The following is a 23,027-nucleotide window of genomic DNA, read 5'->3' on the forward strand; positions in this document are numbered from 1 at the left end:
ATAGCTAACCAGTGCTAGAAATAGGTCTCTGATCTAACCGCCTTCAGAACTTGGGTTCGCTTGGGTTCCTTTAGAGCTACATATTTCTGTGATGAACAGTTTTATAGGACTTGGTTTTCATTTTAAAAATAAGGAGAAATTTAAAATGTTTCTTCTTAGACAGAATTTTGTAGCTGGCAGGGCACCCACAGTTTTTCTACCTAAAAGCAGTGTGACTATAAGCAAGTTATTTAACATCTTTGAACTTCAACTTCTACATGTATAAAATAGGAGTGACCCTTCTTTCTGTGTTTTGGGGAGAAGTAAATGAATAGTGTAGGTAAAACAGCTAGCAAAGCACCTGGATTATGAAGGGGATTTAATCAATTTTAATTCCATATGGGGTCTAGTAAGATAAAATGATATTTTCAAATTAAAATCATATAAATATTAGTGATAGAATGAAAGCAAATAGATCATTCCTCTGGTGAATAAAGGTGCTTATATTTATACAATTCTTTAGAGAGTCATGAGGATTATCTTTGCTGCAGCCCTCATTTTAATTAAGAGCAAAGAGATTAGATGTTTCAGCATAGGAAGAAGTTTATATTTGATTTATACCACAGATGCACATTTGCAGCATCTAAACATTCCATTCCTTGGCTAAAGATGTAACAAGCTACTTCAGCAAACCTGAAATTGCAAAATAAATGGAAAATGCTTAATCATTTAAAAAGAAATAGCAAAGGAATGAAAAGACCAAAGCAGGCCTGCGTACCGGTGAGGGAAGTTAAGTGGCAAGAAGCCTCCTCTTTTTTTTTTTTTTTTTAAAGGCTGACAAATGGCTTCATTAGACAGGCAGATATTAAATCAAAAGGGTCCATCTCTATCATTTTTACACACAAACACTTCCAGAAAAAGTGTGTATGTATTTTTATGTAATCTCATTTCAGGTAAAAGTATTGTTCACTGAGAAAAGCAAGTTGAAGAGCAATTTCTAAAATATGAGTTTACTTTGTAAAAACAGTATCAAGTCCCATCTATATCTGACTGTGAATTTGTATGGGTTTATATGAACATGCAGAAAGTATGAAAGGTTCATGCCAGGTTGTTATATTGGGAACCTCAATGTTGCTCTGGCAGGAGTTTGGGAGAGGGTTTTGTTTCTCGAACATTTTCACATTATTTCACCAAATGCAATGAGCATACATTACTTTGGAACAAAAATATTTAAAGATAAAAAAAATGTACATTTATTCTTATTTATTCCCATATCCTTAATGGTGACAATTAAGTCAAGGAAGCTAGTCTGCTTTGTGAACTGTCACACCTGACTTTTTCATAGGTGTGCTGCTTAAAATTGGTTTTACTTCATGGCATTAGCAATGTGGTTCTGTGCTCTATCCTAAATTCCTGTCCTGTTCCCCTTTGGAATTAACAGCATATATTAAATTCAAACCACTTGCAGTTAATTTCATCCCTTTTCTTTCTACTTGTAGCTATTGTGCTACAAGGAAGGGTTGACTCATTTCCCAACTCCATTGAATTGTGGGTAGCCATTGGTGTCAAAAACATGGAATTTAGCATCAAAAGACAAAGGTTTCAGTCCCGACTGCCCCACTAACCAGAGATGTAATATTGGTATGCTACTTCCTTAGTAGTTACCTCTCACCACCTCCTCTCAAGTTAACTATCTGACAAAATGGCTGTCGAGCTCAAACAGCATCATGTGTGAAAGTCTTAATAAATTGCAAAGTGATGAGTACGTATACAGTGCCACTTCTCACAAAGAATTAGTGATTTTGATTCCTAATGATACATGTTTATGAGAATTTGCAGATTTCCACTGGAGACAAGACGATGGTGAGTTTCAGTGGTGCTCAGAAACTTTTGTTAACCCCCAAAGCAATGGCTGACATGTTAGGCAAATGCCGTTTCTTCCCAGGAATGATCACAAATCCAATTAACCAATAAGCACATCTGACCTGGTGTAATCGTCTTCAACAAGCATGTGCTTTGGAATCGGTGAGTACCTTCCTGGAGAGATGGGCGGCAGGGAAGTTTTATATTCTAAAGTTCCATTGTTGCCAGACAGTAGATGGTTTTCCATTGGTGGAGAATAAGCTAAGGGGCGAAAAAGAGAAAAGAGAAGAAACCTGTTATGTGGGCGACTCAATGTGTCATCCTATAGTTCTGTTAAAAATAGGAAGACTTTGCTACATGCCGAGGATTTTCTTGCCTCCCAAGAGGGAGGAGTTACTGTCTGTTTGCATTTAATATGTACAAGCACATGGTGACCTTTAGGATTAGAAAGATGGAATAACATTTATATCTATAAACCCAGTTTGTATAATTAGGTGAAGAGAAGAATTGGAGGAGAGACCCAGCACATGTATTTTCAGAAAGATGATTAATTTTCTATTGAAATAAAAATGTTAGCTTTCTAATTGCAGAGCTCACATTCTTTTCACATAATTAATATTCAATCATCAGATCTAGAAGGCTCCTAGGAGCAAGTTCTTATATAAGACTTTAATCCCCAAAGATATTGTACTACCACCCCAGAAAGGCCAAGGATTCTGGCCTTTCTTTTCTAGTCCTCCACAGTAATTCATCTCCCTTTCTCCCTTTTGAATGTATAAAAACCCCTCCTGCCTGGGTCTCCTGCCTCCCACCCCTCTCTAGAAATCCATTTTATAGACTGAGAAATCCAACTCTGATAATGCTGTTCTCCTGCTTAAGTGTTCCCTATTGCTGCTACTGTACTGAATATAAACTTCCTTTTGTCATCCTTACCAGACTGATCCATTTCAATATCCCACTTACACATATCCTATAGTCCTCCAACAAAGACAACTCTTCCCAATATTTGTACTTTCATCAGTTACCTACAATTTCTGTCTCTTAACACATCTTTGATACTGAAATTTCTTCCACTCTTTAAGATACAATTCAAATGTCACCCTTTCCATAAAGAGTTTTATGACTGTCCGAAGATGGTAGTATCCCTTTCCTTTGAGTCCCCAAAGCACATTTACTTTTACCACTTCCATGGCATGTACATCCCTCTTATGTTGCCAAATACTGCTGTTATTCTTATATCTGAATTAGCCTTTCTTCCAATAAAGGCCATGATTGCATTTCCTTTGTATCCCAAATATTACAAGGTGTCATACATATTGAGGTTACTCAATATATATTTTTTGAATTGAATAGCAAGCTTTGTTTTCTTGCTTTTATCTCTTTAACGTTGACCTTATATATCCTTCATGAAGTTGCTCAGGGTCTCAAAGCTGATTTTTCTAAATTCATCGAGTTTGGAAAACTTAAAAAGTTAAAATTCTTTCATATCCTAAGGTAAGGCTGATCTCAGCTTACCGCATGCTTGGAAAAGTATGTATTTTGGGGGCAACTCATTTTTGAATCATCATTAAGAAAAGCAATAGCTAACATAATGGGCGGGTAACAAAATTATTCAACCTTTAAATTTCTCTCAAGAGAAACATCTAAATCTAAGACGTTAAGTGACTTGCTTAAGACTGGAGTACTAATTGATGGCAGGTCCTGAAGATATTCTGAGTTCCCAATTTCACAAACTGGTTTCTCAAAATTCCAGAATGAGCAAGCTTACTGATTTTGACAGAACTGTCCCTTAAACTCACAGAAGAAAAAAAAATTGTTTCTGAATCTAGTCCCCAGAGACAGAACCTTAAAGTTCTTGCTGACCTATTAAGAAGAGAAGGAAACATGGGGCTTATGTAGGAGTGGATTTTATAGGACTCAACACAGCATCTCATAGTTAGTTGTTGGCCTAGAAACCCCCACCCACAACTCAATTCTACTGCCATGGTGACTGAGAGCTTTCCCTGGCTTCCCTGCCAATGTAATATTCAGGTAAAGATAAGAGCTATGGTGATGGTGATTGAGGATCATAATGCCACCATTCAAGTGCAAGATCCTCTCCCCCGGGAGGGAGCAGAGGTCTATTTTGCCAGTCTTTCTCTTTCTTCATTTGCTACTATATAGGTTTGAAGTAGGAAGGGGGGATATTATGGCATGAGAGCTATCATGTTTTAGGGACTTGAGAAATAGCCTTTAAAAAGGTGTTGCTCTTACGTTACTGTAATCACACTGTCCATTACATACCTCATTAAGCCTTTCGTAAATGGCAGACTTTCTAACCCATCAGGGTGTCCCACCTTCAAACCAAGGAGTGCAGCACAGCATCCCTTGGAACTATTCCCACAGGTTAAACAAGAGCGAAGAGGCAAACAGAGTACTTTGCCAAATTTTGCAGAATTCCAATTTTATACACCTGGCAGAGGGACACTGAGAATGGCACTTACAGTGAGTAATATCAGGTGGACCATAAGGATCAGTCATATAAATGGTGGTGGGCTTGCCAACTTTTAGATAAACGACATCGGATGTGTTCTTCAGTATTGCGACTGCCTCTTCATGCGTCACTTCTTCTAAACTGTAGTTGTTTACCTGAAAGAAAAATAATATTTAATATTAGAGTCAAATCTATGCAGGTGAAAAGAAACAGGCAAAAGGATATACAGAATTATTTAAAGATTAAATAGCAATGATTACAATCCAGTATCTACATCATACTTTGATAGAAAAGATGGATTTATGGCATTAGCAAAAGCAGATAAGCTGTTGATGCTAACAAAACAAAGTTGCTTCTGTCTTTTTCTATGAGAAAGCAATGTATCATAATGCAAATCAGAATACTATTTGTGGAAAAAAGAAAGGAGGGGTCAAATGTCTCTCTTCCTATGCTATGGTTTTTCCAATTACAAACTCATTGAACTAAAAAAAAAAAAAGAATAAAAACTAACCAAAGTCTCTCTATTTGGGATATATTTCTTTAAGTAATAGTGACCATATTGTACATATTGTTTTGGAACCTGCTTTTTAAATCTAGAGTGACTGTTGGGCCATATCATAGCATACAGCAACAACATATCTTTGTTTCCTATAGAGCATTGTGTTGCATGGTTGTAATGTAATACTTTAACCAATCTCTTACTAAAGCATGTTTAGTTTGCTTCTAATTTTTTCTACAATAAATAATGTTGCAGTAAACTTTTTTCTGTATTTGCACACAACTCTGATGATTTCTTTGGGATAAATCATACAAGTGGAATTGTTGGACCAGACTATATGAATATTATAAGCCTTCTGATACCTATTCTTAAAGTGCCCTATGGAGAGAGGAACAAGTTTACTCTTATACAAACATTATATGAGAGCCCCAATTTTCCTACAGTTACACCAAACTTGTTTTGTTTTTGTTTTTTTTCACTTAAAAAATTTTTCCCATCTGGGGGCCTGGGTGGCTCAGTCAGTTAAGCCTCCAACTCTTGATTTCAGCTCAGGTCATGATCTCAGGGTCATGAGATTGAGCCCCATGCTGGGCTTCATGCTGGGCATGGAACCTGTTTAAGATTCTCTCTCTCACTATTGCATGCTCTCTCTCCCCCGCCCTCTAAAAGAATAAAAATAAATAAAAATTGTTCCCATCAAAATGTTATTTAACAAGTTGATTTTCTAAGGTTAATATTGGAAAACAGGGCTTTGCAGGTGAACAAGTTCAAGGGTACCCTATTCCCATCCACTTCAACAGCAACTCCTTTTTACTGGACAGAAGAGCCTGATGCAAGTGCAATTTTTACTTCGTGGCAGTGGCATTATAGTGGAAGCTCTGCAGCTCTTCTCTTAGATGGTTTTAAAATATTTACAAAGTATTTTAAATACCTAATTTATTCTTATTTGGCTACTATTGTTTTAATGGAGTGATTCTTTAGTTAATTTCTGCTGAAATGATGCAGAATTAAATGTGCCAAAGAGCATTAGATTGGATCCCCTATTCTCTGGACTATTTAATTAGAGCTTTAGTCACAGAATACCTTGCAACATTTTTTTTTTCTTTTTGTCTCATGTTCTATAAATTCCATGTGCCAATTAATCCTTGATGGTTTAGCCCAAGTTAGGGACCCCAGAACTGGAGGGAACTGGACCCTGACTGATGTGTATGAATGCTGATCATGACTCTCCATTAAGCTATAAACTTTTCCACTGGTTCCTATAGTTCTGTTCTAGACAAGAGACATTCTCTTACATCCTTTTGTATTTCCAGTGTCTAGCACATGTTCATCCATTGGTCAAATGCATACCTATTATGTATAAGTCATGGTTCTACATATTAGAGATACAGTAATAAATAGTAAGAAAGAAAATTATAACCATAGCAGAAACTTATGTAGCCTATATTACACTGGGAATTATTCTAAGTCATTTACATACATTAACACAATAGAACCTCACAATAACTTGTGTGGTAGCTAATATAATTACTTTCACTTTACAGATTAGAAAGGCGTGCCTCCAAGAGGTGAAGAAACTCGCCCAAAGTCATTGATCTAATAGTGGTACAAGCAGATTAAAAGCAAGCAGTTTGGATCCAGAGACCAGGCTTTTGACCACTCATCTGTATTCCTTTTTCAGATAGAGAAGGTCCCCAGCTCCCTTAAATCTCATATTCTAGTAAGACACACTTCAAGCTTCAAGCATGTTTACTGAGAATGCTTTGCATGCAGATTCTCAGAGCCCACCAGAGAACTCTTTAGACCGGAAAGTAGAAGTTGAGCAAAGCGTAGAGTACAGAAGTGGGGATAATGGTGGTTTATAATAATGGTATTTCAGTTGGTTTTTATTTGGTGACTACAAAGTGTTGGAACATTGACACAGATTTTAGTTTTGGAACAGGTGGCACGATATTGGCAACAGAACATAGTGATTTAGAGCACATGCTTTTGAGTCATGCAGACCAGGATCCTGGTCCCAGCTCTTCCTAGTTGTGTTAATTTGGACAACTTAATCTTCTTAGCCTCAGTTTTGGCATCTGTAAAATAGGTATGATAATAATTGCTACCTTAAAGAGTTATTGATGTAAATGTATTAATCTAAGTAAAGTGGCAGGAACATTAAAATACTTATTAATGTTAGCTCTTATTACTATTACTATTGTCATCATACATCTCTCTTCTCAGGAAACAGGAATTCTTGGTGAAATTTTTTGCTGAGCATTTTCCTGTAAACATCTGTGAACTGATGAGTTTAATTAGGGTACTGTTGATGAGGCTTCTGTGTGGTCTTTTTAAAAATTCAGAATAGTACAGGATCTGGACCAAAAAGTGCTCTTTTGTGCTGAAGTCTTCAAAATGTTTTCAACGAAAGTGGGTTTATTTGGGTTAATTATGTGTGTGCATTATCCTATGAACTCTCAAGATAAAGGGCCTACAGCTGGAGCTGATTGTACACAGAGAGAAGGGACATTACACTGATTGGCTAGTTGCTCTTGTCATTGTTTTTTATTGTCTTTTTTCTTTTGCATCAAGTGTCTGTGTATAATGGTGAACACTGAACAACTGGCCTGATTTCAGAAAAAAAATTATGTGCATCTGAATGCAGTGTTTCTGTGGGTGCACTACACGGAGAGGGGCATGTGTGCTGCCTGGCCATATGTTTGCAATAGGATGAAGGACTGAGGCCAAGCAGAGAGGTTAGAGATGACAGGATTCATTTTCTACAACAGAAAAGGGAGCACTGAATTTGAGCACGATACAGGGACAAAGGAGGGCAAACTAGCTGAAGAAAGAGGTGCCAAAAAACCTGCAAGAAGGGAGCAGGGTCAGTGTTGTGGGAATCAAATGAGTGCAAGCTAAATGATATGTGATGGGACAAAGGTGGAAGGTGTGGCAGCAGGAGAGTGGTAATAAAGAGGAATGGGCGATGTACAGATGGTGAAATGCTGACCTTTCCGTATTTATTCAGGAATACCAACATGGTGGCACAAACTAGGAGGTGGACATAAATACTACCTAAGACATAGTACAAGGAAATGTGGGAACTCTACAAACACTGTAAAAAAAAAAAATCACAAACTCCAAAGTTAACTTTTTAAGGAGACAAAGTTGTTGATCACTAGATAAGATGAATTAAAAAGGAGCACTAAGTAATGGATAGAATTGTTGAATCACTGTATTGTACATCTAAAACTAATGTAACACTGTGTGTTAACTATTCTGGAAATAAAATTTAAAAAACCTAACAAAATTTAAAAAAATTAAAAAGGGAGACCAATCTAATGTGCTAATGTCAATGATATGAAAATGAATATCCATAAACCAAAGACTAAAATCCCTGCAGTACACTGCAATTCATGGCTATAATAAATTTATTTTAAAAACAGTAACTATAAATAAATACGAAACAATAATAGTTATCTTTGGATAATAGTTTCTTATTTTTCATCTCTTCAGCAATGATCATGCATTAGTTATGGTTAGAATCAAATTAATTCTAAATTTTAAATGAACAAGAAAAAAAAACTTCAAATAAGAACAGAAACAAAGTGGGGAGCCTGGGTGGCAGTCAGTTAAGTGCCTGACTTTTGGTTTCAGCTCAGGTCGTGATCTCAGGGTCTTGAGATCGAGCCCCATGTTGGGCTCCATGCTCAGAATGGAGTCTATTTAAGACTCTCTTCCCTTTTGCCCCCCATCCACTCTCTCAAATAAATAAATCTTTTTTTTTTTTTTTTTTTTTTTAAATATTTTATTTATTTATTTGACAGAGAGAGACACAGCGAGAGAGGGAACACAAGCAGAGGGAGTGGGAGAGGGAGAAGCAGGCTTCCCGCAGAGCAGGGAGCCCGATGTGGGACTCGATCCCAGGACCCTGGGATCATGACCTGAGCCGAAGGCAGTCGCTTAACCAACTGAGCCACCCAGGCGCCCTCAAATAAATAAATCTTAAAAAAAAAAAAAAGAACAGAAACAAAGTGCAGTGGCTTCATTAGGAAGCACACACAGCAAGATCTTATGAGTGGTGGAATATTGGAATGGAGAAGAAGGAACTTGGTTCTCATGGCCAGTGAATTGATTTAATTCTTTTAGAAATAATTGCATATTTTAATCCTAGATGTTTCTAGAAATGAACGTAACTTGGCATAATGAGAGTAAATTTTAAATGTAGCATCACATCTGGTTTCAATTCCTAGATTCATGAATTTTGGTCAGTTAATGTATTTATTGAGCATTAAAACTTCTTTATATGCAAAATAGGGATAATACTGATTTATTTGTTGATTTACTTGTATTTAGGAGAAAGGAGAGATACCATGAACATGAAAAGACACTGTATAAGATAGAGCAGTATACAAATAGTCATCAAACATCAGATACAATGTTTTTGGTGACGCTGTCGCTGAAAATAGCTCCTTGTGTGAAAATGACCACTCCTATCTTCTACAACACTTACTCTTGCAATGCCTCTTCCCTGTTCAAGGATTGATCTTCTAAAGGGCAATGATTAGATTGTCTTTTTTTTTTTTTTTTTAGTGTTGAGTATAGTTAACATACAATGTTACATTATTTTCAGGTGTACAACATAGCGATTCAACAAGTTTGTGCATGAGGCTTTGCTCACCACAAGTGTAGCTACCATCTGTCACCATGCAACACTATTACAATATAATTGACTATATATTCTTTTTTTTACATTTTTAAAAAATTTTATTATGTTATGTTAATCACCATACATTACATCATTAGTTTTTGATGTAGTGTTCCATGATTCAATGTTTGCGTATAACACCCAGTGCTCCATTCAGTACATGCCCTCTTTAATACCCATTACCAGGCTAACCGATCCCCCCACCCCCCACCCCCCTCCCCTCTAGGACCCTCAGTTTGTTTCTCAGAGTCCATAGTCTCTCATAGTTCGTCTCCCCCTCTGATTTCCCCCCCTTATTTTTCCCTTCCTTTTTTAACATATATTATTTGTTTCAGAGGTGCAGGTCTGGTTTTCAATAGTTTTACACAATTCACAGTGCTCACCATAGCCCATACCCTCCCCAATGTCTATCACCCAGCCACCCCATCCCTCCCATCCCCCACCACTCCAGCAACCCTCAGTTTGTTTCCTGAGATTAAGAATTCCTCATATCAGTGAGGTCATATGATACATGTCTTTCTCTGATTGACTTATTTCTCTCAGCATAACACCCTCCAGTTCCATCCACGTCGTTGTAAATGGCAAGATTTCATTGCTTTTGATGGCTGCATAATATTCCATTGTGTGTGTGTGTATATATATATATATATCACATCTTCTTTATCCATTCATCTGTCGATGGACATCTTGGCTCTTTCCACAGTTTGGCTATTGTGGACATTGCTGCTATAAACATCAGGGTGCACATACCCCTTCGGATCACTACAGTTGTATCTTTGGGGTAAATACCCAGTAGTGCAATTGCTGGATCGTATGGTAGCTGTATTTTCAAATTTTGAGGAACCTCCATACTGTTTTCCAGAGTGGCTGTACCAGCTTGCATTCCCACTAACACTGTAGGAGGGTTCCTTTTATCTGCATCCCGCCAACATCTGTCATTTCCTGACTTGTTAATTTTAGCCATTCTGACTGGTGTGAGGTGGTATCTCACTGAGGTTTTGATTTGGATTTCCCTGATGCCGAGTGATGTTGAGCACTTTTTCATGTGTCTGTTGGCCATTTGGATGTCTTCTTTGGAAAAATGTCTGTTCATGTCTTCTGCCAATTTCTTGACTGGATCATTTGTTCTTTATAGATTTTGGCTACTAGCCCTTTATCTGATATGTCATTTGCAAATATCTTCTCCCATTCTGTCAGTTGTCTTTTGGTTTTTTTGACTGTTTCTTTTGCTGTGCAAAAGCTTTTTATCTTGATGAAGTCCCAATAGTTCATTTTCCCTTGCTTCCCTTGCCTCTGGCAATGTTTCTAGGAAGTTGCTGCGGCTGAGGTCGAAGAGGTTGCTGCCTGTGTTCTCCTCTAGGATTTTGATGGACTCCTGTCTCAAATTTAGGTCTTTCAACCATTTGGAGTCTATTTTTGTGTGTGGTGTAAGGAAATGGTCCAGTTTCATTCTTCTGCATGTGGCTGTCCGATTTTCCCAACACCATTTGTTGAAGAGACTGTCTTTTTGCCATTGGACATTCTTTCCTGCTTTGTCAAAGATGAGTTGACCATAGAGTTGAGGGTCCATTTCTGGGCTCTCTGTTCTGTTTCATTGATCTATGTGTCTGTTTTTTGTGCCAGTACCATACTGTCTTGATGATGACAGCTTTGTAATAGAGCTAGAAGTCAGGAATTGTGATGCCACCAGCTTTGCTTTTCTTTTTCAACATGCCTCTGGCTATTCAGGGTCTTTTCTGGTTCCATACAAATTTTAGGATTATTTGTTCCATTTCTTTGAAAAAAGTGGATCGTATTTTGATGGGGATTGCATTGAATGTGTAGATTGCTCTAGGTAGCATCAACATCTTCACAATATTTGTTCTTCTAATCCATGAGCATGGAACATTTTTCCATTTCTTTGTGTCTTCCTCAGTTTCTTTCAAGAGTATTTTATAGTTTTCTGAGTACAGATCCTTTGCCTCTTTGGTTAGATTTATTCCTAGGTATCTTATGGTTTTGGGTGCAATTGTAAATGGGATCGACTCCTTAATTTCTTTCTTCTGTCTTGTTGTTGCTGTATAGGAATGCCACTGATTTCTGTGCATTGATTTTATATCCTGCCACTTTACTGAACTCCTGTATGAGTTCTAGCAGTTTTGGGGTGGAGTCTTTTAGGTTTTCCACATAAAGTATCATATCATCTGCAAAGAGTGAGATTTGAGTTCCTCTTTGCCAATTTGGATGCCTTTTATTTCTTTTTGTTGTCTGACTGCTGTGGCTAGGACTGCTAGTACTATGTTGAATAGCAGTGGTGATAGTGGACATCCCTGCCATGTTCCTGACCTTAGGGGGAAAGCTCTGTTATTCCCCATTGAGAATGATATTTGCTGTGGGTTTTTCATAGATGGCTTTTATGATATTGAGGTATGTACCCTCTATCCCTATCCTCTGAGGAGTTTTAATCAAGAAAGGATGCTGTACTTTGTCAAATGCTTTTTCTGCATCTATTGAGAGGATCATACAGTTCTTGTTCTTTCTTTTATTAATGTATTGTATCACATTGATTGATTTGCAGATGTTGAACCAAACTTGCAGCCCAGGGATAAATCCCACTTAGTCGTGGTGAATGATCCTTTTAATGTAGTACTGTTGGATCCTATTGGCTAGTATTTTGGTGAGAGTTTTTGCATCCATGTTCATCAAGGATATTGGTCTGTAATGCTCCTTTTGGATGGGGTCTTTGTTTGGTTTTGGGATCAAGGTAATGGTGGCCTCATAAAACGAGTTTGGAAGTTTCCTTCCATGTCTATTTTTTGGAACAGTTTCAGAAGAATAGGTATTAATTCTTTAAATGTTTGGTAGCATTCCCTGGGAAGCCATCTGGCCGTGAGCTTTTGTTTGTTGGGAGATTTTTGATGACTGCTTCAATTTCCTTAGTGGTTATGGGTCTGTTCAGGTTTTCTATTTCTTCCTGGTTCAGTTTTGGTAGTTGATACATCTCTAGGAATGCATCTATTTCTTCCAGACTATCTAATTTGCTGGCCTACAGTTGCTCATAATATGTTCTTATAATTGTTTGTATTTCTTTGGTGTTGGTTGTGATCTCTCCTCTTTCAATTATGATTTCATTTATTTGGGTCATTTCTCTTTTCCTTTTGATAAGTCTGGCCAGGGGTTTATCAGTCTTGTTAATTCTTTCAAAGAACCAGATCCTAATTTCGTTGATCTGTTCCACTGTTCTTTTGGTTTCTATTTCCTTGATTTCTGCTCTGATCTTTATGATTTCTCTTCTCCTGCTGGGTTTAGGCTTTATTTGCTGTTCTTTCTCCAGCTCCTTTAGGTGTAGGGTTAGGTTGTGTATTTGAGACCTTTCTTGTTTCTTGAGAAAGGCTTGTATTGCTATATACTTTCCTCTTAGGACTGCCTTTGCTGCATCCCAAAGATTTTGAACAGTTGTATTTTCATTTTCATTGGTTTCCATGAATTTTTTAATTCTTCTTTAATTTCCTGGTTGACCCATTCATTCTTTAGTAGGATGCTCTTATGCCTCCATGTATTTGAGTTCTTTCTGACTTTCCTCTTGTGATTGAGTTCTAGTTTCAAAGCATTGGGGTCTGAAAATAGGCTGGGAATGATCCCAATCTTTTGGTACTGGTTGAGACCTGATTTATGACCTAGGGTGTGATCTCTTCTGGAGAATGTTCCATGGGCACTAGAGAAGAATGTGTATTCTGTTGCTTTGGGATGGAATGTTCTGAATATGTCTGTGAAGTCCATTTGGTCCAATGTGTCATTTAAAGTCTTTGTTTCCTTGTTGATCTTTTGCTTAGATGATCTGTCCATGTCAGTGAGGGGGGTGTTAAAGTCCCCCACTATTACTGTATTGTTGTTGATGTGTTTCTTTGCTTTTGTTATTAATTGGCTTCTATAATTGGCTGCTCCCATGTTAGGGGCATAGATATTTACAATTGTTAGATCTTCTTGTTGGATAGACCCTTTGAGTAGGATATGGTGTCCTTCCTCATCTCGTATTACAGTCTTTGGTTTAAAATCTAAGTTGTCTGATATAAGGATTGCCACCCCTGCTTTCTTTTGGTGTCCATTAGCATGGTAAATCGTTTTCCACCCCCTCACTTTCAATCTGGGGGTGTCTTTGGGTCGAAAATGAGTCTCTTGCAGACAGCATATCGATGGGTCTTGTTTTTTAATCCAATCTGATAGCCTGTGTCTTTGATTGGGGCATTTAGCCCAGTTACATTCAGGGTAACTACTGAAAGATAGGAATTTAGTGCCATTGTATTGCCTGTAAGGTGACTGTTACTGTATATTGTCTGTGTTCCTTTCTGGTCTATGTTACTTTTAGGCTCTCTCTTTGATTAGAGGACCCCTTTCAAGATTTCTTGTAGGGCTGGTTTCGTGTTTGCAAATTCCTTTAGTTTTTGTTTGTCCTGGAAGCTTTTTATCTCTCCTTCTATTTTCAATGACAGCCTAGCTGGATATAGTATTCCTGGCTGCATATTTTTCTCATTTAGTGCTCTGAATATATCCTGCCAGTCCTTTCTGGCCTGCCAGGTCTCTGTGGATAGGTCTGTTGCCAATCTAATGTTTCTACCATTGTAGATTACATATCTCTTCTCCCGAGCTGCTTTCAGGATTTTCTCTTTGTCTCTGAGCCTCGTAAGTTTTACTATTAGATGTTGGGGTGATGACCTATTTTTATTGATTTTGAGGGGGGTTCTCTGTGCCTCCTGGATTTTGATGCCTGTTTCCTTCCCCAAATTAGGAAAGTTCTCTGCTATAATTTGCTCCAATATACCTTCTGCCTCTCTCTTTCTTCTTCTTCTGGGATCCCAATTATTCTAATATTGTTTTGTCTTATGGTATCACTTCTCTCTCGAATTCTGCCCTCATGATCCAGTAGTTATCTTTTTCTCAGCTTCTTTATTTTCCATCATTTGGTCTTCTATATCACTAATTCTCTCTCCTGCCTCATTTATCCTAGCAGTTAGAGCCTCCATTTTTGATTGCACCTCATTAATAGCCTTTTTGATTTCAACTTGGTTAGATTTTTGTTCTTTTATTTCTCCAGGAAGGGTTTCTCTAATATCTTCCATGCTTTTTTCAAGCCCAGCTAGTATCCTTAAAATTGTCATTCTGAACTCTAGTTCTGACAGCTTACTAATGTCCGTATTGATTAGGTCCCTGGCAGTCGGTACTGCCTCTTGTTCTTTTTTTGAGGTGATTTTTTCCATCTTGTCATTTTGTCCAGAGGAGAATACACGAATGAGAGAACAAACCGCTAACAGTGTAACAATGACCCCAGAAAAAAATATACGCTAAACAAATCAGAAGAGACCTGAAACTGGGGAAAAAGGGAGAGAAAGAAAAAAGAAAATAATAGGTAAAAGAAAAAGATCAAGATAAAAAAGAATATGATCAAATATGATCAGGCTGGTGCATACATCAGTGCCACACACTAGATTTTGGGTGTTTTTTGGTGTGTTAGAAGAAAGTATCTCCCAAAATTTTAAAGAAAGAACAATATATGTACAAAAATAAGGGTAAATATGATGAAGGGATAGAATATGACTGTAAAGATGAAAATTATAAAAGATTTTATAAAGGGAATTGATAAGATAAGAAGCTGGTTGCAAAAAGAAAGAAGAGGATTAAAAAAAAAAACAAAGGGAGAGAATGTGATCAGGCAGGAGACTAGAACAAAGCCATACACTAGAGATTTAGGATATATTTTGGTCTTTTAGAAGAAACTGTATCCCAAAATTTTAAAGAGATAACAACTTTATATATATATACACACACCAAAAATAAGGTTAACGACTATGAAGAGATAGAATATGACTCTATAAATGAAAAATAAAAAAGATTTTTAAAAAAGGGATTGATAAGATGTTGGTTGAATAAGGGAAAAAGAAAAATTCATAAAAAAGAGAAAAAAAAATTAAAAAAATTAACTTTGAAAGACTAAAGAATCGGGGAAAAAAGCCATAAATTCTATGTGCTGTATTTCCGTAGTGCTGGAGTTCTGCCATTCTCATTGATCAGTAAACTTGGTCTTGGCTGGCTGTTCTTGCTCATCTTCTGGGGGAGAGGCCCATTGCTGTGGTTCTCAAATGTCTTTGCCGGAGGCGGAATTGCCTTTCTGGGCCCGGGGTAAGTAATCTGCTTGGGTTTGCTCTTGGGAGCTTTTGTTCCCTGCAAGCTTTCTGTTCAGCTTTGGAGGATGAGAGTGAAAATGGTGGCCTCCCAATCTCCGCCACGGAGGAGGAGCCGAGAACTCGGGGCCCCACTCCTCAGTGAGCCCCCCAGAGAAAAGCAGTCAATCACTCCCATCTCCCTGGTCTCTGGCTGCACTCCATGCTCACCCGGCCTGTGACCAAGCGTTCCTCTATCTGGCACCTGACCCCGTGTGGAGTCTCCAAACCCAGCAGATCCCTGCGGTGTGCTCCCGAGCTGCTCCTCCTGGGGGAGGAAGGGGAATCTCCTGGATCTGCCACTTGTTGGATCCCTGCTGGAGGAGCAGTGGCCCGCCTGTGCCACGGATCACGGTTTATGGCAACCCCGAGCTGAGAGCCCACTCTTTGGCTCCGTCTCTGCAGCTGGCTTCCCCACTCCATGATACCTGGGAGCTCTGCCACAATCAGGAACCCCTGGTCTTTCTGTGACCCTGAGGGTCCTGAGATCACACTGTCCCAGCGAGAGTTCCACCCCCCACTTAGCCACTGGAGCGATGTCCCTCAGTGGAGCCTACTCCTAAAAGTTCCAATTTTGTGCTCCACGGCTCTATCACTTGCCAGTAGCAGCGGACGGAGGCCTCTCCCCCGCCGTCTGTCTTCATGAATATCGCCTCGGATTCACTTCTCCGCACGTCCTCCCTTCCAGAAAGTGGTTGCTTTTCTGTTCAGAGAGTTGCTGTTATTCTTTTCTTCGATCTCCTGTTGAGTTTGTAGGTGTTCAGAATGGTTTGATCCCTATCTAGCTGAGTTCCTGGGACCAGACAAAATTTAGGTCTCCTACTCCTCCGCCATCTTGCTCCTCTCCCATTGACTATTTATTCTTTATTCTGTACCTTTTATTCCCCCCTAACTTATTCATTCCATAACTGGAAGCCGGTATCTCATTCAGCATTCACCCATTCACCCTCTAATTAGAGTGTTTTTATCTTTGTAATCCCCCAATTGATGCACTATAAGTAGTAGGCACTTAATAAATGTTGAAATAATTATATAAATATGTTAAAAATTACATTCCAAAGAAAAGCTATCAAAATTCCCTAATTTATAGGACGAATGAGGCATTTGTGTTGAGTTTCTAGATTACACTTGTGTTGAATCAGAAAGGATAAGAAATGAAGGTCTTGCAACAAACAGCACACATTTATGGGACACTCACTCTGTGGCAAGCATGGGATAGAACGATGAAAGGCTGGTACAGAATGGGAGCACTCGGTTACATCAGGTTATAAGGGACACGATCAAATCTCCAACAGTGTGAATTTCTTTCTCCATTAATCGTTGATGAATTTCTTAACTTTTTATTCCATATATAGACAGAGCAAATAACAATGATGTTTTGATTGACTTTTCCAGCTTCCTCTACAGCAGTGGTCACCACAATGGACAATATAATATGAACCCAAGGGCAAACCACTGGATACAGGAAGAATTCCATATCTGAACTTCTATTAATATTTTTATCTATTTTTATGTATGTTTTAAAATGCGCATCATGTATTAGCATAGTGATATATGTATACAATATAAAGGAGGGAACTATACATATGTTAGAGGCAACTTTTTGTGTTTTACTGGTGGAATGTGTTATTAAAATCATTTTAAAACCACGCTTTGTAGTAGGCACCTATATATATATTAACTATAGAGCAAATTCTATAAACAGAGTTAAACCAAATATAAGCAAAAGAAATAGAAAACAACATAATGGAAAGCTTTAACCCTCAAATAAGATATGTCACTGGATTGCACTGCATTGTAATTTTATTACATTTGAGAAAAATTACAACCGACTCCAAGAAATAATTATCCAGATTTTTTCCCCCTGATGCTTCAGAAAGTATGCTAATTGCAGGGGACAAAGTTTGAAGGGTGAACTATTTCTGAATGCCTTTCAGCCCATTGTTGGAAAATGCTAAAGGATGCTGTACTGGCTTGATAGAATGAGTGTTACCACCAAGATCACCCTCAGGAGAAGCAGTGGAGCAGCTGCAGAACAGGCTAGAATGTGATTAGATCAATGTAGGACTGTGGTTCTTAACCTGGCTACACATTGGAATCACCTGGAAGACTTAACATTTTTTAAAAAAATGAAGCATGGTGCCCACCACAGAGATTCTCATTTGATTCTTCAGGGTTGATTGAGGTCTGGACATCCAGAGTGATCAAAAACTTACCATGTGATTCAAATATGAGAGCAGGATTAAGAACCAGAAGGGTTGCGTGAACTGGTGGAGGGAATGTGGCATTAGGACCATTGACATCTAGGTCAATTTCACAATTTATTAGTTATGTCATATTGGAAATCCCTTTGTTATCTCTGAGCTCCAACTTTCTCTTTTGGAAAATAAGAGTAACAGTACTGACTGCTCTCTCCATCTCCCAGGGGCTGAAGTGAGGACTATGTGGGTGCTACAGGTGGAAACCTCTTTTGCGTGGAAGCGTGTGCTGGTGGCAGGAAAGAGCCATGTGTAGAGGGCATTACCCATTTCAGTTCTCATCTAATGTCAGCCTAACAAATGGAAGTGCTTTCAAGTCCTGTTCATTATTCAGAAATTTCTACATATCTGCATTGCCTTCAAGGTGATTTTCTTATTAATATTTGGGTGAAACTAGGCAGTTTTGTAAATCACCAAAAAGAATAATTTAGGTGCTCACAACTAATACTCATTCAGAAAATTGTACTGTTTCCACTCACATTCCCTAAATCCACTTAATGTCCTTACCATAGGATATTAATTTTGAAATAAAAATAACACCAGTTAGAATGGCCAAAATTAACAAGACAGGAAATAACAAGTGTTGGCGAGGATGTGGAGAAAGTGGAACCCTCCTACACTGTTGGTGGCAATGCAAGTTGGTGCAGCCACTCTGGAAAGCAGTATGGAGGTTCCTCAAAAAGTTGAAAATAGAGCTACCTTATGACCCAGCAATTGCACTACTAGGTATTTACTCCAAAGATACATAAGGGGCACATACACCCCAATGTTCATAGCAGCAATGTCCACAATAGCTAAACTGTGGAAGGAGCCGAGATGCCCTTCAACAGATGAATGGATAAAGACATGGTTCATATATACAATGGAATATTTCTCAGCCATCAGAAAGGATGAATACCCACCATTTGCACCGACATGGATGGAACTGGAGGGGATTATGCTAAGTGAAATAAATCAAGCAGAGAAAGACAATTATCATATGGTTTCACTCATATGAGGAACATAAGGAATGGCACGGAGGACCATAGGGGAAAGGAGGGAAAACTGAATGGGAAGAAATCAGAGAGGGAGACGAACCATGAGAGACTATGGACTCCGGGAAACAAACTGAAGGTTTCAGAGGGGAGGGGAATGGGGGGGGGGATCAGGTAGCTGGGTGATGGGTATTAAGGAGCACATGCGTTGTGATGAGCATTGGGTGTTACATGCAATGAATCGTTGAACACTACATCAAAAACTAATGATGTACTATATGCTGGCTAAATGAACATAATAAAAAAATTAAAAAAGAGTCACTTGCACACAGCACATCCAGAGTATACGCCACTGAACACTAATTCTAGGTGCTTTATAGCATCACTTTAAGCAAAGGGCTGCATAATGAAGTATGTTTGAAGATTATAGTATTCAAATTAAATTAGTTCCCTGACTACAGAACTTCACTGACCCTTTAATATACTTAAGTTCACGGAGAATCTGTAAGAGAGGTGAGATACAGGTTGTAGAATTTCCCAAACTTAGGTGACCTTTTCATGTGACACAGTAATGAGATTAGTATTTTAAAACACACTTGGGAAACACTGATCTAAGGCACTGGTACCATGGTATAGAGGCCAAAACAGAAGACCAAAGATGTACATGTCGAAGATCACTTAGGTCGAATTAATTCTGGCTGGCCATCTGTGAGTCCACCGTCTCCCCACTTCACTTCAATGCCTTTCTTACCTTTCTCCTTGTCTACTCCTTCCCTTTAAGGAAACAAAAACACAGACTTATGCTCTAAAAAATGTCAAAGCTCTCTCACTGACAATTTTTTTCTTTCAATGTCAAGCAAAAGTTATGAAAAAAGTTATGAAAAAAGAGACTAACTTTCAATCACAATGCGATGAAAGTTTCGACAATCAGCAGCTCACGTTATCCCTGTAGAAAAGACAGTCAGATGGCACTGGATTCAAAGTTGCTGGTATTGTGTAGAAAAGAGATGAAGATGATCACATTTCTGTAATATATGTGGCCCTATGTATCATCTTGATAGGGCTTAATAAAAACCAGTGTGTAAAAATATATGAATGAATTTAAAACTTATCAGCACTGTTAACCTCTTGACCATCTGTCTCAAGAAATCAAGGCCAGAAGTTAATGTATTTAGTCTGAGATCACAACACTAAACTACTGGTACAATCCATAAAAATCTGTGTCATTGTCATTTGACAAAATAAAAAAACAAAATTCTAGTGAATGATAATAAGTGCCAAGCAGCAGGGGAATTAAAAAATACATTATTTTGATAAAGAGAACAAATACCATGCATCTGAGCACACCATGAAACATCAGAGAGGACTGATGATAAAGTCATTTTATTTGAAACACTAAGTCTTAGGGCAAAGGTGATAGGCAGGGTAATTTTTTCCTTATTATAGAATAAATATAAAGGCCAGATGCAACAATATTGCCTGTGGTTTTAAAAGGGGGGGGGATAACATTCTAAGGAATCAAAAGTTTTGTTAAAAGGGTAATCTACTTAGAGACGATAAATGGATGTTAGGTAAAACTGACTGCAAGAGTGAGAGAAAATGTGTAAAACATCTTAAAAGGCTGAGAAGTGAAAAAGTAGCAAGACCTAAGTTTTCAAACAAATGTAGAAGAGGAATTAGTCTTCACCTGTCTGTCTCCAAGGGACAGAGCTGTGAATAAAGCAAGAAATGTATAGGGAAATGTATTTTGATATAATTTTAAGAAAAAACAAATCTAATGATGGCTAGTATCTAATGGGTAGCTTCTAGGAGGCATTAAATTCTCCATCCTTAGTGTGTTCTAGCAGAGTGAGGGACTACTTCACGTCGCTTTTCTGTGGATTCTGATGTACCAATGAGTTGGAATAAGATAACATCTAAGATGGATACTTTTCAATTCTGTGTTATAATAAGTACTTAGGGGGGAAAAAGGACCCAGCACATATGGTATGAGGAAATTAACAGAGTTTCATTTTAGACCAGTTTGCTTACAGAACTATGAATGAATAACATATGGGGAACTTTTCCTAAGGAGTGAGAGGAGGGAGTGGTGCAAATTGCTTTAGAAAGAAGAATAGCTATTTGGAGAAAAATATACAGTGTGGTACAGCTGGTAAATCACAGAATCTAAATTATTTGTACTTCCTTTGGGGGAGGAGAGTGGAAGAGGAGAAAGATAAAGATGATGTGAATGTAGGGTAATAAAGAGAAAAGGAGGTGGAAAGGAATGACAGAAGGAGAGCATTAATAAATATTGTTGGGCTGAAGCAAGATAATTGGTCCTTTGGGGTGGCTTCCGTGATTTTTTTTATTCTTTTCCTCAGCATTATTTTTCATTCAGAATATTATAAAATGAATCATTTTCTTTCATTTCTAGATTCAGTTTGGCAGTTGCCTTGGAAGTACTAATTATGTTTTCCTTACATAAGCGAGGAGAGACCTATTATTGTTGAAGGTTCTTTTTTTTTTTAAATAGGCTTTAAAACTCAAAATAGTTAAAGATTATGTCTCAGCTATTTTTGAAATCATTACATGTACAACGAATATCAAGAAAATGGTAACGGAAAAATAGCATGGTGCCTGGAAAATCCTTTGACGGAATTATATAGACTTTGAGGTTTTTAATTTTTTTTAAGAATTTTAAAATAAAGCTAGAAATTTAAACAGAACTTCAAGCAATCAGCAACACAACATCTAGCTTGATATTACAATAGCAGCAGTTAAAGAAATGCCAAAAGAGTTGTCTACAACCAAACTCTTACAGAACAATGAGTCAAAGGTCAAATGTGTTATTACGACAGCCATTAATTTAGAATGAAAATGTCCTCTTCAGTTTTTTCAAATTTAATGCTACATAAAAGATGGATATCATGGTGTATTTTATTCCTAACAATAAAGTTTGTATTCTTGAGAGAAGTTGTTAGGTCTTATACCTCAATAATATTTTCCTGGTTCAGAAGACACAACATCATAAAAAAAACAATTTTTACACGAAAGCCAAAAAACCCCAAAAACCAAAAACAAACCACAAAACACAAAAACTAGCTAAAAAAATATGCAGAATGTCTCAAGAATGAAAATTGTAGTTCTCCTACACGGTATAGGGCCTATTGCTAACAATACCATATTGCATACTGAAAATTGCCAAGAGAGTAGATCTTATGTTAATTGTTCTCACCACACACAAGCACAAAATAATAATAATAGGGGTGAGAGGAAACTTTGGGAAGTGCTGAATATATTTATCACCTTGATAATGGTGATGGCTTCTTGGGTATATACTTAATACCCAAACCCATGGAGCTATATACATTAAATATGTAAAGCTCTTTATATGTCAACCATACTACAATAAGATGGTTAAAAGAGAGAAAGAAAGAAAAAGAAAGAAAAGAAAAGAAAATGACTTAAGGTGGTAAAGAAGCCCCAACTCTTCATTGCTACTTTGACTGAAGTCATTAATGCCATATTTTTTGCCATCCAGTTTGATCATACATTTTCTCCTGACAGAGTTCCTTTCTGAGTAGTGGTTATTGCCTGGGACATGGTAGGTGTTCATCATATTACTTGTTAAGTAAAGGAATGAATGAATGAATGAATGATAACTAAATAAAATGAAGTAAGGAATTGACTGACAAATTCTAGGAAAAAAATGAAAGATCATGCTTGGTGCTTATAAGCCTGAGTGCCTGGATTTGAAATCCAGTTCTGTACATTGTTAACTATAGCACTATGGTCAAGTTTATTAACTTGTTTATTAACAAGTTTATTAACCTCTCTATACCTCAGTTCCTTTTTGCTTATATAAAACAGGTTGTTGTGAGGAATAAATTCATTACAAAAAAGCACTTTTAGAAGTACATGGAACATAGCAAATGCCAAATAAATATTAGTTATCAAGATTATTATAAAGGTTTATTCAGATAATTAAATACCAAGGTCATTGACAACTATGAAATTAGACCAATGGGACTAAGGACAAGCTGTTTAAGCCCAGAGAAGTGGGCACAATGTACTCTGAGGTTCAACCTCTGAAGCTTGCACATGTCACAGAAATT

General features: G+C 37.6%; 1 protein-coding gene across 10 annotated transcripts in view; it reads right to left on the reverse strand.

The window, feature by feature from the left end:
- The window catches only part of DLG2 (discs large MAGUK scaffold protein 2), a 1,451,407-nt gene that overhangs the window by 473,550 nt on the left and 954,830 nt on the right, over window positions 1-23,027 (reverse strand). For all 10 annotated transcript variants that reach the window (XM_021686447.2, XM_021686448.1, XM_021686449.1 and 7 more), the window contains 2 exons: window positions 4,326-4,470; window positions 1,965-2,103 (listed from right to left, as the gene is read on the reverse strand). In XM_021686447.2, the coding sequence (XP_021542122.1) occupies window positions 1,965-2,103; window positions 4,326-4,470 (284 nt within the window). The remainder of the gene's footprint in view (window positions 1-1,964; window positions 2,104-4,325; window positions 4,471-23,027) is intronic.

Source organism: Neomonachus schauinslandi, chromosome 11, assembly GCF_002201575.2.
Source record: "Neomonachus schauinslandi chromosome 11, ASM220157v2, whole genome shotgun sequence".
NCBI lineage: Eukaryota > Metazoa > Chordata > Mammalia > Carnivora > Phocidae > Neomonachus > Neomonachus schauinslandi.